Here is a 13,897-nt window from a genome sequence, read left to right as displayed (position 1 = left end):
TCGCTTATAGCTTCGTCCCGCTGACGCGCTTGAGCTATTAAAGTCACCGGAATAGGTTACTGCTATCACGTGCGAGTAGCAAGACCAATCCATCATAAGAAGCCCCCAGAACCTCAATGCTAGTCATGAATCAGTGGAACTCGCTGCCGCTACGAGGCGGTCTGGCCACAGAGGACATGGCTCAGGCACAGAAGGAGCGTGGCAATGCTCTATATCATCCAATGTCCTCGCCACTACTGAAGACCAAGGTGGTGAACAATCAGCAGCAGATTCGAGAGAGTAAGCGCCAGGAAAGGCTTCGACAACAAAGGGAGGAAAGGCACAGCAGAGAAAGCGACGAGGACTACCAAAAACGACTTCAACAACAAGCTGAAGCTTTTCAGGTCGATGTGGATACTTTGGTAGATGAGGAGCAGGAGCAGCACTATCAGGAAAGTGGGCATCCCCAGGACCCCGAACAGTATGAGGAAGAGCTCGAAGATTACCTCACAGAAGCCGATCTCGAACTAGAAGCCCAACTCAAATCAATGAACATTACATGAGACAGAGGCAGACGACAGTATGCAACCGGCCAGGATGATGCCCCTCGCATGCGGAGATGAAAGGCTTAGAAATGAACCGCAAATCGCCAAATAGCATGCTGATAAATGTGGTGCCATTTCGGCTTATGCGCTGGCTAGCGCCGGAGCTGAATCCAGCCTCTCAGCATCCAGGGATTTGGCGGCTGATCGACAGGACAATAACGCAGATGTCAATCAACAGGAGCATGCAGCCTCCATGGGCGTGCTGGAAGCCTGCAAGGTGGGCTAAAATATCGAGTACAAGACAAGGATACCTGCATTACTGTCAGTCTGGGAGCCTATCGCAGCCGTCTCAATACGGCGGAATGTTGGAGCATAAGCCTCCTACAGAAAGAGAGAGCGTCTCTCGGCATCCTGAAGTACAACGCCGATGTGAGGGTTTGTGGCGTCAAGATACATGGTATCTTTACAATCTAGGGGCCGAGGGGTTGGGGAGGCATAGTGGTTCAGGAAGATACTTTTGTGCGTTGAAAACGGTCCGCCTCAATGTTGAAGTCACAGCACAATATGGAAATCTTCCGCGCTGCAGCAAGCAGTGTTCTGTAGACCGATCAGCGGTTTTGACAAACGTATCGCAATACGAGTCCCATGCGGCACCGACCAATGAAGTTTGTGCTCCGACAATGGGGGGTTTGCCCGAACCGACTAACATTTTGCGAAAGAGCCACCCCTCGCGCACTTTGTAATGCCGCCGAAGCTATAAAGCAAATGCTCCAATCACAGGCTCCGTGTTCCATGTCCCCAGCATGAATTCATGTACCAGTTACCTTTGCCAAGAAAGTGCCACGCTGTTGTTGACACACTGACGGGTTAGAGATGCCTTTGTTGCGTATGTCAGAAGCACCTACTTTGTGTCGATGCGGCGCTATGGCTATGGCATCGATTATCTGATGAATCTGGGCGACAACGTACGGCACAAAATCTGCGAAAAATCTTCACAAATATCCAGCGGATTTATCCCCATGGCATTCGCTTGCAGGGAGATCCCGATCGTCCCTAGTCGACAAAGCCCAAGGCCGATTGCTGAATGAGTTTTCGAATTTGAACGTTGATTGACAGATAAACTGACAGCTTTTGGTACTTTTTTTTTTTTCTTGGCGCGTCCTGTCAGCGAGCGAAATTAGGAACTGACAGCTGCTGTACTGCAGCAGAGCCTCGTACAGCTTGAGGCACACCAAATGAAACCTATTCATGCATCGTGGATGCAGAATATCCTGTACTCTCGCACTGGCGAACTGCAGTTGCAAAATTGGGCACCAGCTTTTGTCAGATTCAGCTGGATAAAGCCACGCCCAAGTGCATAATCCTTTCTCAAGCCTTTCCGAAGGCGTTCATATATTAAAGCAAAGCCTGCTCTGCTTCCGCTCTTTTTTTTTTTCCTTAGATTGATTGGCTCGGTTTTGGTTCCTTATAGGTAATGGTGTGTTTGACCAAACTTTTCGCCGCCGTCTGTGTGACAGCAGCCACGGCATCTGCATCTTCCGATGGATTTATGATTTACCACAAAAACCAGCTTACCGTTGACGCCTGCGACACCATTCTCGGTAAGACTGTCACACTTTATGGTAAGAAAGATAAGGCTGCCTACTGTAACGTTGACAACCAGCCTGCTTTGGGTTCGATGGCCCACTGTTTAAAGCAAATGCCAAACCCTAAGGCTGTTGGTGTCTTCTTGGAAGGCTGTTCTAAGTACAAATTGACTGAGGAGCAGTTGTGGGATGCATATGACAACGCTACCAGCTACTTGGTCACAAACACATCCGCTGTTCCCGGTTTCAACAAGACCAAATTGTTCAGTTTGCCTGTGAAGATTTCTCAGAAGAAGATTGACGGTGCTTACCACTCTGTCTTGCACCGTTACTACAACTACAACTACGCTCACTACTACAGTTGGGTTCTTCTTGCCTACTGGGGTGTGGTTGTTGTCATTGCTGGTCTCTGTAGACTTGCCAAGTTTGCATTCCCAGGCTTTGTCCACTCGTTGAACGGCAAGGTCTCCAACACCTACAGAAGATACATCACCTTGCCAGGATTGTTCAACGGGAAGGTCAGCGAGCATGCTACCCTTCTCAAAGCTATCCAATACGTGATTCCAACTAGATTGGAGACGATCCTAATATTTATTTGGTTCATCTTGTGCGTGGCATTTAATGTGGCCAACTTCCAGCATGATGTTCCTAACCCTATCTGGCCAAAGAAGGAAGTCGAGATGGGTAGAAAAATTGCCGACAGAACTGGTGTCATTGCCATCTACATGGTTCCCCAGTTGGTTTTGTTTGCCGGTAGAAACAACTTCATGGAGTACATTTCTGGCTGGTCTTACTCGAGATTCAACCTTATTCACCAGTGGTACGCCAGAATCCTCTTCATTGTCATCATTGTTCACGCTGTCGGTATGACCCTCAATGGTGTGGGTGCTGGCAAGTACGTGAGACGTAACGCGGAAATGTACATGAAGTTGGGTTATGTTGCAACCATTGCCGGTGCTCTTATGATGGCCCACTCGCTTTCGTTCATCCGTCAAAAGAACTACGAGTTCTTTGTTCTTTCACACAACATTTTGGCCATCTTGTTCATTGCAGGTACATGGATCCATATTGCCGACCACGCTTTCCAGCAGTACATGTACGCTGCCACTGCTATTTGGGCTTTTGACAAGTTTGCTAGACTCTGCAGACTCGCTTGGTTTGGTGTCAAGACCGCCGAGGTACAATTGTTTGACGACGAGAACTTGAAAGTGAAGATTCCACGTAACAAGTACTGGAAGCCATTCCCAATGGCCCACTGCTTCATCTACTTCTTCCGCTCCAACTGTTTCTGGCAATCTCACCCATTCACAGTGCTTGACTCTGTGGTGGAGGAGCAGACAATCACTTTCTACATCAAGGTCAAGGGAGGCATGCTGAGCAGCTTGTGTCAATACTTGAGCCTGCAGCCTGAGCGTAAGGCCAGAATCAAGTGTTCCGTGGAAGGTCCATATGGCCACAAGGCGCCTTTGCAGCACTACCAGGACGTCATTTTCCTTGCTGGAGGTCGTGGTATTCCAGGCTTGTACTCTGGCGCCTGGGACCTTAGCAAGCGTCAAGGTAACCAGAGAATCAAATTGTACTGGATGATCCGTCACTGGACCCTGATTGAGTGGTTTTACGAGGAGTTGCAGCGTTTGAAGGACACCACTGTGCAACCCATTGTTTACGTGACACGTCCTGAGGAGAATCTTGGCTCATCGTTTGTTCAGTCTTTCGACGACACGGCGAGCGAGGAAAAGAAGAGTGAAGGTGAGGATGTGGATGTGGCTGCAGCAATTCGCAGCCAATTTTCATTTGTGGAGTTCAGAGAAGGACGCCCCGATGTGGAAGGCCTCATCAAGGACGACATTTCAGAGGCTCACGGCGCCGTTGCGTTTGTTGCTTGTGGTCACGGTTCGCTTGTTGACTACCTGAGAAAGGTTATTGCTGGAAACTTGCCCGAGGGCAAAAGAGTGGATTTCTACGACCAGATGCAGACATGGTAAATTAAATTTTCGCGAGACCTGTCACCAAAGACGTATCTATTGTCCAGAGCGTCTGGGCGTTCGCAGCCAAATGGGCGCCTAGGCGAGGCGCGCTGTCAATAAACAAAGTGCACAGAACAGTTGCAATCATCCAGTAGAGAGTGCCATAGGCCCATAGATAGCCTATATCCAGAACCCTAGTGGTAAATTCACCTTAATTGACAGTCGTTTCGGCACCATTTTTGAACCTTAAATCTAAATTCTTTCTTTTGGGCACCGTTTACGATTGGCGTTCTCGCCGCAGGGCGCTTTTCCGCCCAATCCGTGCACGCAGCGCGACACGCTGATTCGGATCAAGGAAAAAATACCCACCGAGACCAGACTACTCATTTCTTCTTTACCGGCTTCGTGCCTTTCGTTCGCTTCAAATAAACAAATTGACATGGCCACCCCCACGATCTTGGACAAGAGGGCCTCCTCCAGTCTGAGCTCCCTGGCCTCCGGTGATCCTTGCAAAAATTCAAAAAGTAACTCCTGTGAGAAGCCTGTTTCCACTACTGGGCTTGAAGTTGGGTTGGGAATTGGTATACCCGTGGTGGTTGTTTTCGCTGCTCTTGGTCTCTTGATGTGGTGGAGGTACCGCAAAAACAAGAAAGAGTCCTTGGAACATGACCCCGATTTCGATGAAAATGGAGATGCTACTGCTCTCCCTGATTTCCCTCCATACGCGAAGGACGATCCGTTTGACAACCGCTTCTCTGTGAGGCCATACTCCAAGCACATGGACTCTGCCTCCAATCACAAAACAACGGAGGTCGGCTCCGTATCCACCAGAAACGCCGGCGACGACACGCCTGTTGACGGCTTTGTTTTGCCCTACCACCACAACACGCTGTCCAAGGCGTCTTTGGAAGAGTTTGCACGTCACCTGGTGGACCACCGCGTTCCCACATTTAGAAGGTCCCTGTTGCGCCACAACCCCACCACCCCAGGCGAGAGCACCAACACTCTGCCTCAAAAACTGAACTTGCGCTATGAGCAAGAAACCGTGGCTGAAAAGGAGGCGCCCGTCGGCAAACTCACGAAGGAGGACTACAAAAATCTTCCAAACCACTCGGTCGCCTCGCTCAGCGCTAACGAGTACTTCAACACCAAGGAGGAAGTCAGCGACGACACCAACGATACATCCAAGCTGAGCGACCACGATTTCACGGTGGAATACGAAAACGAAGACGACTTGCCCATCAATCAAACATTATCAGCCCATGCATCGCCTCGCAAAAGGCAGGACAATGCGACCACATCCTCCGACGATTTTGCTGATGCCAGTGATTCGAGAGGCCCATTCCTCGAAACGAACCACGAGGAGCCCGTAGACACGAGAAAAATCATTTCTGACGAGTACGAGGAGCCAGAAACTGCATCGCGGGAAGCTGAGGAGACTGAACATGAGGATGAGCCGGAACAGCACGAGTCTGAGCACGAAGATGAGGAGCCTCGCCAAGTGGCGCCTGCTATTTTCGTAAGGTCGCCTTTCGAAGAGCAAAACGAGACTTTCGAAACCGAAGAGCCAACCCAAAACACCACATATGACGCGTCTCATGAGGACAATTCTGAGCAGCCCACTCTTGATCCAACGCCAAACAGTTCGATGGACCCCAAAACTAACATTTCCCGATCTCCTAGATTGTCTGCATTTGATTTACTCAAGAATGTCAGTGATGACGAGGGTGAAGGTGACACGCAAGAACGTGAAGACTTGGACCCAGCGCAAGCGGAAGAGCTAGCCAGAATGAAATCCGTTTACAAGGTCTACTTTGACCGCTCCAATTCGACGCGTACAAATACTACCGTTGGTGAAGATGGTGCTTTCCAGGCCGATGCTAGCCAGCCATTGCCTAAGATCGACATTGATCATTTGCAAATCAACGACCAGTTGAAGGGTGACACCCAATACGACAAGCGTAAGACGACAACGTCCTCCATCTACGACGAGGCGCCAATCTTCGCTGAAGACGCTCAACAGCCTCAGCAGTATAATATGCCTCATCAGCAATTCCTGCTGCATCCATACGTTCAGCTTCCAGCGGAGCAGTTTCAGCCACCTCCTCCAGCAGAACTTCCCCCATTGAAGTCGCTTCCAAGTGCCTCGGAGATTCGCCGCTCCACCATCGAGACATTCACTGACTACCAGCCTAGAGGTAAGGGTAGGGCACATCCCTTGGTGAATCAAGCGCAGGATCATCACCTCAGTTGACTCAGAATGGTTCTTTCACTACTTTACGGTCGCCCACGAGCGAAATGCCACCAACTATTCGCGAGGAGGGCGGACCCACACCATCCCCTCACCAATTGTCGAGAACCTCAGTCTCGCTCATGAACCCAGTCGACGAATTCAAATCTCAAAGAAAATTCAAGCCGGCTGGTTCCTTGCCTAAGCAACCATCCCAGCCAAACTACCTTAACGACTACCAGCAGTCGCATGATGACTTGATTCCTGGCAACCGTAAAAGTGCGGTGAGAAGGATGATGAACACCAACTTTTAAACGTAAATGCATTGATTAGTTAATATACATAGATGGACTATTACATAGTCATCAAAAAGAAATAAACCGGCACCGCCCTTAGGCCAAGTCGTAATCGTCGATCTTGTTCTTGTACTTGAGCAAGTTCTTCTTGATCTTGGAGCTGTCAACCCAGGTGAGGTAGTCCTCCAAGTTTCTGGTGACCAAGTAGGCCGGGTCGGTGATGACGTTAGGACCAACTCTCACGTGGCCTTGCTCAACGAAAAGGTTGGCATCTTTCATATTTTGGGCCATTCGAAGGCGACACATCACCACACCAATACGTCTTCTGCAAAAGGCACTCACAGAAACCTTATTTTCTAGGTCTGAGATCTTCGACTTTGTGGCCAAAATGCCCATATTGTATAATTTTTCGAGCAAAAGCTGCTCATGCTTGATTCTATAAGGGTCCGTGGGTTGTAGCAAGGAGAGTTTGTGAGCTATCTTTCTGATATCACCACAGATCTTGTTGTACTTGTGGTAGTCTTCTCTATTGCTGATTTGGTATTGGGCCATAACAGTGGTGTCTCTGTGACCCTGGTCCAGTTTCCAGTTGAGAAAGTCAACTTTCTTAAGCAATTTCTGCTCATGATGCTTAAGTTTTCTGACCATTGTGGATTGAAGATGTGAACCAAATCGATGAGCATTGACTTTTTTAAGCAGTAGGGTACCATGCAGTACACAACGGTTGCAAATTCCAAAACCCCGAAGCACGGCTGCTTTTTTTTTGTAGATTTGCATTCTATAAATTTTGAAATTATTATTAGGACAATGGGTTACGATACTTGGATTACTTTCGCCTCAATGACGTAGTCCACCCCATGCCACTTCTATCTGGGGAAGTGAGATGTGACCACTTTGGGCTGCTTAAATATTGACGATTTATCGAGGACAATCTCCTAAAGATACTTCAATAATGTTTTCCAAGTTGGACTGGAGGAAACCCATCTGCAATGTTGAACCCATTGAATAAAGACTCTACCCTGTCGCACACCACTCTCCAAGCTGCTATTTATTCCCGAGCAACACCTTCCTTATTCATCAACTACCTTTCCCGATTTCCAAAAAATTAATTATTTCTCACACCGCACACACGACTAACTAGGCCAAACCTGCCTCATTCGGCACTGCCTACCGTATTCGATACCAAGAGGTCATGCGGTCGTAAGTATTACAAACGATGACATAGAAAGATCTTTTTAATAACCAGTTTATATTATCTCCATTGATTTCTTAGCCAGAGTGAGACAAGAACGCTTTCTTGATGAACTTCCTAAGTCGCAGAGCTAAACCTCATCATGAGGCCCCTCGACAGAAGTTGAGCACAATTTATCAATTCCGGAACCTTCGAACAAACTACACACGTCTGTTGGATAGCTTGGTGAAGGCTGTAGACAACAATGTCTTTTCGTTCCGGACAGTGGGCTTCTTGATTCGAGACGAGCACCATCAGGTTACTGAGCTTGTTCTAAAGAGCCTTGACATGGCCGAACACCCTCAGCTGAATGTTCATATCGAACATTTTGGAAAGAAGAATGGCGTCACCTCTTTTGGTAAAGGGCCAAATCCAGACAGCACGATGCTTGTTTTCGAAGTAACTTACACATACCACACCTTTGACTGGTCAGATCTTGAAATGCCAATGCCTGTAGTTGGGAAATGCTTTTTAGCTGATGGGAGTAAGCGAGAATTGTTTCCAGGTCCAAAGTTCCCAATGTCCCATCAGTTGTATGGATCTGGGTCCGAAATGGACATGGGCTCGACTCATGATACAAGCTTTGGAAGACTTGAATTCAAAGCCGAGTTTGAGCAAGCTACGTGGTTTCGACAAGAAGCGTACGCTCGTATTGTTGTTCCTGGGATGCACGTAGCAAGATTCCTTCCGTTGAGCTTACAATTTATTGGTGGGAAAAGGTCGAACAAGCTTAAGGAGCCACTTTATTTGACCAATATCCGTGTTGAATTACAAGAATTCAGATGTGTGCCTAACAGGGACTTTGAACTCACAGACATCGAGGGTTTGGTGTTGTCAGAGAAGGATGTCTCCTTGGCGATCGACCCGCTGAACGGGAAAATCATGGTACCCCATACGATGTACAATTGTGTGATTCCAAAAGTGGGTCCCACGTTTTTTACCGGGGACTTCACCAGAACATATGGCCTAAACGTCACATTGACGATCTCCAGCGAACAGATTCCCACTTTCAAGGCAACTGCGTTTATCGAGCTTCACATGGCAGTGAAAAAGTTCATACGGATGAGCGAAAAAAACGTACATCAGTCCCTTTCGGGTTATTTGGGCGATTATGGCGACGAATTTTCCAAACGCAGATTTTTCATGGACGATCTTCAAAGAATTGAGGCGACTTCCGATGGTTTGCTGTCGTTCAGCCGTTTGGGAGCAGACGGATTCACAGGAAAGTTCCAACGGTACGCCTTTCTGTTGCACCGAAGTGGTGAAAAGGGATGCGTTATTCTATCTGCTGATAGGACTTACAAGTCGAAAACTTCACAATGTGAAGAAGATGGCAAAACCACCTTAGAAAACCCAGCGGCTAAGTGTCAGATGTGGTTGAAGGGCTCTTCTGAATCAACGAGTTTCGAAAGAAAAATGAAGCCTTGCTGGGAGACCAGAATCATTGACTCACCTACTTTTGGGACCGGTACCAGCTCTGATAAGCCACATGCTGCTACATGCATTGTAGTGGATGGTCAAATAATTGAAGCAAACTCTTCACATCCAATTCTGCTACGCAAGAGAACATTTCCGTATCCGACATTTCGTTTTGGTGAAAGAGACATTCCCCTTTCGTTTCGAGTGGTACTCAATAGGCATAAGCATTTCCACCAGTCATTGGAGTGTACTTCCGTGGCTATCGTTAGCCCGGGAATAGAGCTATCTGAAATTGTCAAAGTTACACTTATGGTTGCACAGGGCTTCAAAGAAGCCAGCACTTATCGACCTGTGGAAGACACAACAATCCGATTTGAACATTCTATGATCACATTGATCGAGGGGAATTACGGAGACAGCAAGTTGTCGGAGGAGACAATCTTGGTTAATAAGCGGAACTTACCGTCGATTCGATGGAGCGACTTTAAGGTGGCTGTTGCTGGCAATTCGAATAACCGTAGATTCACGTTGCCAGAGAAATTTTTTGAAGGCAAACTCCCAAATCATTTGAAAAAATTTGAGCTTTGCCGTGAACGGGACCTCTCACGGAGTTACTCCTTGAAGGGTAGATTATTGGTGAACTTTCTGGGACTGACACATGCCTTTGAATGGTGCCACCACCTTCAAGTCACTTAAATTCGCATGATTTACGGTTCCTTCAGATATTGATAGAAGTTGATCTCTTTGAGTACCCATACTCCCTGTGGTTGGAAGTGATCGCGAATGGCTGCAAAATACATCATGATCTACTTTCTGCCACACCACTAGGTCAGTTTTGACAAATGAAGAATCCAAGCCTCATCTAAATAGCTCATTGTGTGTCATTGATGACTACCCACTCCACTACAACATTTGAATCGAAATCCACAACAATATCTTCAGTGTATGGTGCCCCAGACGTATTGGTGTACAGGTGTGTACGCTACACCATCAAAATTTTCAGAATCTCACACCTTCAAAGTGCACAAGATGTTGAACAGGTGGAACATGTTGGCCAGGAGCATAAGGCTGTTCTCCACCAGCAGGCCACAATTTTCCTTTGTGGGTGTCTCGCCTGTGCGCTTGGTCGAGGGCGTGGAGGTTTCCACAGAACAGATCCCTCCAGAGTTCTGCAAATCATTCACCAAGGGTAAACAGAGATTCATGCTAGATCAGAATATCGTCGTCAAGGGACCTAAAGGTGTCTTGAGAACTCTTGTACCCAGCTTTGTGAAAGTGAAGCAAGACGGTGAGCTAATCACTGTCCTGGTTGAAGATCCAACCGACAAGGTCCAGAGATCCATGTGGGGAACATCAAGAGCTATCGTGCATAACAACGTCATCGGCACGTCCGAGGGCCACTTAGCCATCGTCAAGTTTGTGGGTGTTGGTTACAGAGCTCTTTTAGAAGAAGAGAACGGCTCCCAGGTTGTGGGCTTGAAAGTGGGATACCCATACACACCCAGATACAAGGTGCCAAGCGACTTGAAAGCATCCTTGCCGTCGCCAGCACGTCTTCTAATTGAGGGCATTGACAAGCAACAGGTCAAGTTGTTTGCAGCCCGAATCAGAGAGTTCAAGAAGCCTGAGCCATATAAGGGTAAGGGTCTCTATGTTGATGACGAGACGATCAAACTCAAGCAAAAGAAGATCAAATAGTCGGTCTTCCCCCTGTAAATACAATAGCATTCATCGGAAAATTCTGTAGAGCCATGTACAACGTTCAGGCTGTCTCTGATAGGTCGTGCGTGAACCCCCTGTGTACTGAAAATTTTGGTGAGACTAGAGACTACTACCATAGACATAGTCTGAAGGCCCCTCAAAAAAGACAAAAATGGCCGGAGTTCTATGGAACCTAGCAGCTAAGAGGGCCCCTGGTAGTGTCAGGTCAGTCGTGGCTTTCAGAAACGCTGCACAAATACCGTCACTCCACTCTGTTCCCCATGTGAGAACCACCCCATCTAGAATCAACCATTCCTTAGAGGCTGCCAATGAGAGAAAAGCACTTTTGGCAAGACCAGGAATGTTGGGTATCAAAAGAGGTATGATCTCTTGGTTCACGAAAACCGGAGTGCAATACGCTGCCACGGTTCTTGAGATCGACTCTTGTGAGGTGATTGCCAATAAGACCGTCGCCAAAGACGGCTACCTGTCTGTGCTCCTCGGTCAGAAGGACAAAATAAAAAACGTCACGAAGCATGAAATCAAAATCTGCAATGAGGCAGGCGTCACGACGAAAGCCAACTACGGTGAGTTCAGAGTGAGAACCGACGAGGGTCTCATCGAGCCTGGTGTGGAACTCACAGCCAACTACTTCGCCGTTGGCCAGCTTGTGGATATTAAGAGCACCACAAAGGGTAAAGGTTTTGCTGGTGTTATGAAGAGACACGGTTTCAAGGGTCTTGCGGCCACTCACGGTGTTTCTTTGGCACACAGATCCGCTGGTTCCATGGGTCCTACACAAGACCCTGGTCGTGTTTTGCCAGGCAAGAAGATGGCGGGACGCATGGGTGGAAAGAGCTGTGTTTCCCAAAACCTAGAGGTGTTGCATGCTGACGGTGACAACGGCATTTTGGTTGTCAAGGGCCAAGTGCCCGGAGCCAACGGCAGCTTTGTGAAGATCGCCGACTCCAAGAAGTTGTATGGCGAGTCGATGCTTCGCTTGAAGCAGAAGGAGAGCACGTAGATAGTTTGTAAATAGCATTGGTCACAGGAAAGAGAAATTGCAGTGTAGGTAACTTCTGATGAGGTCTCTGTCCTCAGAGAACACACCAGAAGAAAAAACCAATCAAAAATTGATTTGGTTTGATAGGAGGTTCCAAAAAATAAAAGTACACCATTAGCAAAGACAGTTCCCGGATGGCTCTGGTAAAAGGCAAGAACCATGTACGACTTTGAAACTGATCTTCTGGCGACAGCCTTTTTGAGATGGGAGTGCGCTTGCTTATATAGTGGCAGAGGTGCGACCGGGTAACACCTCCAAGTCACATGATATAAATCACGTTTACTTGTTTTGCCATTTTGCAGCCAGTGTCCGTCTATATGCTATGTACTGGGTTATTTTGTTCTGGTCAAGACGGAGTTCGTCAAGAACTCCAAGGCGCTTCTGGCGTCCGATTCAGGCAAATTTCTAAGGTTGGTAAGAGCCCGCGTGCAGTAGTCCTGGGCCATGGCCCTGGTTTTCTCCAATCCTCCGTATCTATCCACAGCCCTACGAGCGATATCAACATCACCGGGCTCGGCAAATTTTCTGGCAATAAGCTCGCCAAGCTTAGGCTCCTCTCTCCATGCAAACAAGATAGGTGCCGTGGCCAAACCCAACTTCAAGTCAGCCTGGCTCGGCTTGCCAATCGCACTATTGCTTGAGGTGTAGTCCAACATGTCGTCCACAACCTGGAAACACAAGCCCAAGTTACGGCCGTATTCATAGCAGTTTTCGATAATATCGTCCTGAGCACCGCTCAACACAGCAGCGGCTCTCGACAGCTTCGACATCAACGAAGCAGTCTTGAGGTAAGTCTTGTGCAAGTAGTACTCAAAAGCAGCGTCCACGTTCACCTCGTGGTCAACCTCCTGGGGCTTTTCCACGCGGTAGTTGTGCTGCTCAACAGGCACCTTGCCTGTAGGCTCAGGAACGTCCTTGATCTCACCGTCGTTATTGATCGACTCATCGCCGCTGATAACAGTGTTTTTCAACTGCATGAACTCGCCCTCCACCAAGTTGGCAATCGTCGTTGACAACAACTCAATCACCTCTGGATTACGCAAACGAGCAATGGCGACCGAGGCTCGGCCCAAAAGGAAGTCGCCTGCCAAAACAGCCATTTTGTTTGTGAACGCAATATTGCCGCTGGGACGGCCTCTGCGGGCGTCCGAAAGATCAATAACATCGTCATGGAGCAAAGAGGCCGTGTGGATCATCTCCACGATTTCAGCCAAACGTCTCTGCTTGGGCAAAATGCCATTAGCAGCATCCATCAGAGGAAGCTGGTCCATGGGCTTCAGCAAAGGGTCCAAAATGACCTTAGGATTGATTCCATGCAAAACGGCCAAGGGGGAAATCAGCTGGTTCACGGAATTTCCGGCTATCACGGTGCCTTGGGGTGTTCCGGGGTATACGGGTTGGTCTGTGACATCTTGGGAGTCAATTCTGATCCTGTTGCGCTCCTCCACAGGGATATTCAGCAAGGCTTTAGAAAGCAAAAGCACCACAAGCGGGCGGACGTTCTTGCCCTCAGCCTCAAAGTAGTAGCTGCTGACTCTGTTGAGAGTCGAGTGGCCCGAGCCGATCAAACTGGCTATCAGCTTGGCCAACGACGACATTTCGTGGCTGACTATGGAAAAGGGGTCATTAAACGACTTGTCTTTTGTTGGCTGCACGAGCTTTTCCGCTGCTTCCACGGCAGTGTTGAAGGTGTTGGTTGTTGAGTTGGATCTCGTGGCTGCTCGTTGGAGCAGGTGCCAATGCACGGCCCTGTTTCTGAGAAACAGGCTTTTGAGCAACGAGGTCATGGGCTGTCTATTATATATGGGGAGTGCCTGGTGAAAGAGTGACGTTGGCCCACTGCTGCTGCTGCTGCTAGTTTACTGGTGCTGCAAAATCAT

The 13,897-nt window shown here is 48.3% G+C and overlaps 7 protein-coding genes across 7 annotated transcripts; 5 read left to right on the top strand and 2 right to left on the bottom strand. All coding sequences in view use genetic code 12, as the record gives it.

Annotated features, from left to right (window-relative positions):
* Nucleotides 1-116: 116 nt before the first annotated feature.
* Nucleotides 117-542, top strand: CXQ87_004292 (uncharacterized protein; the record flags this gene model as incomplete). The annotated part of the gene is made up of 1 exon (XM_025482737.1): nucleotides 117-542. One exon carries the CDS (start codon nucleotides 117-119, stop codon nucleotides 540-542), a length of 426 nt encoding a protein of 141 aa, XP_025337680.1.
* A 1,456-nt stretch (nucleotides 543-1,998) lies between these two features.
* On the top strand, nucleotides 1,999-4,095 carry FRE10 (Fre10p; the record flags this gene model as incomplete). Its single annotated transcript, XM_025482736.1, has 1 exon — nucleotides 1,999-4,095. The coding sequence occupies one exon, from the start codon at nucleotides 1,999-2,001 to the stop codon at nucleotides 4,093-4,095; it is 2,097 nt and encodes a 698-aa protein (XP_025337679.1).
* A 421-nt stretch (nucleotides 4,096-4,516) lies between these two features.
* CXQ87_004290 (uncharacterized protein) lies at nucleotides 4,517-6,621 on the top strand (the record flags this gene model as incomplete). The annotated part of the gene is made up of 2 exons (XM_025482735.1): nucleotides 4,517-6,298; nucleotides 6,328-6,621. The coding sequence occupies 2 exons, from the start codon at nucleotides 4,517-4,519 to the stop codon at nucleotides 6,619-6,621; spliced, it is 2,076 nt and encodes a 691-aa protein (XP_025337678.1).
* A 78-nt stretch (nucleotides 6,622-6,699) lies between these two features.
* Nucleotides 6,700-7,251, bottom strand: CXQ87_004289 (snoRNA-binding rRNA-processing protein; the record flags this gene model as incomplete). Its single annotated transcript, XM_025482734.1, has 1 exon — nucleotides 6,700-7,251. The coding sequence occupies one exon, from the start codon at nucleotides 7,249-7,251 to the stop codon at nucleotides 6,700-6,702; it is 552 nt and encodes a 183-aa protein (XP_025337677.1).
* A 1,102-nt stretch (nucleotides 7,252-8,353) lies between these two features.
* MRPL6 (mitochondrial 54S ribosomal uL6m domain-containing protein) lies at nucleotides 8,354-10,951 on the top strand (the record flags this gene model as incomplete). The annotated part of the gene is made up of 2 exons (XM_025482733.1): nucleotides 8,354-9,236; nucleotides 10,257-10,951. 2 exons carry the CDS (start codon nucleotides 8,354-8,356, stop codon nucleotides 10,949-10,951), a joined length of 1,578 nt encoding a protein of 525 aa, XP_025337676.1.
* A 175-nt stretch (nucleotides 10,952-11,126) lies between these two features.
* CXQ87_004287 (mitochondrial 54S ribosomal protein uL3m) lies at nucleotides 11,127-11,978 on the top strand (the record flags this gene model as incomplete). Its single annotated transcript, XM_025482732.1, has 1 exon — nucleotides 11,127-11,978. One exon carries the CDS (start codon nucleotides 11,127-11,129, stop codon nucleotides 11,976-11,978), a length of 852 nt encoding a protein of 283 aa, XP_025337675.1.
* A 371-nt stretch (nucleotides 11,979-12,349) lies between these two features.
* Nucleotides 12,350-13,804, bottom strand: CXQ87_004286 (trans-hexaprenyltranstransferase; the record flags this gene model as incomplete). Its single annotated transcript, XM_025482731.1, has 1 exon — nucleotides 12,350-13,804. One exon carries the CDS (start codon nucleotides 13,802-13,804, stop codon nucleotides 12,350-12,352), a length of 1,455 nt encoding a protein of 484 aa, XP_025337674.1.
* Nucleotides 13,805-13,897: the final 93 nt, after the last annotated feature.

Source organism: Candidozyma duobushaemuli (genome assembly GCF_002926085.2).
Source record: "Candidozyma duobushaemuli strain B09383 chromosome Unknown E_B09383, whole genome shotgun sequence".
NCBI classification, from domain to species: Eukaryota; Fungi; Ascomycota; class Pichiomycetes; order Serinales; family Metschnikowiaceae; genus Candidozyma; species Candidozyma duobushaemuli.
This window is presented reverse-complemented; position numbering and strand designations above follow the sequence as displayed.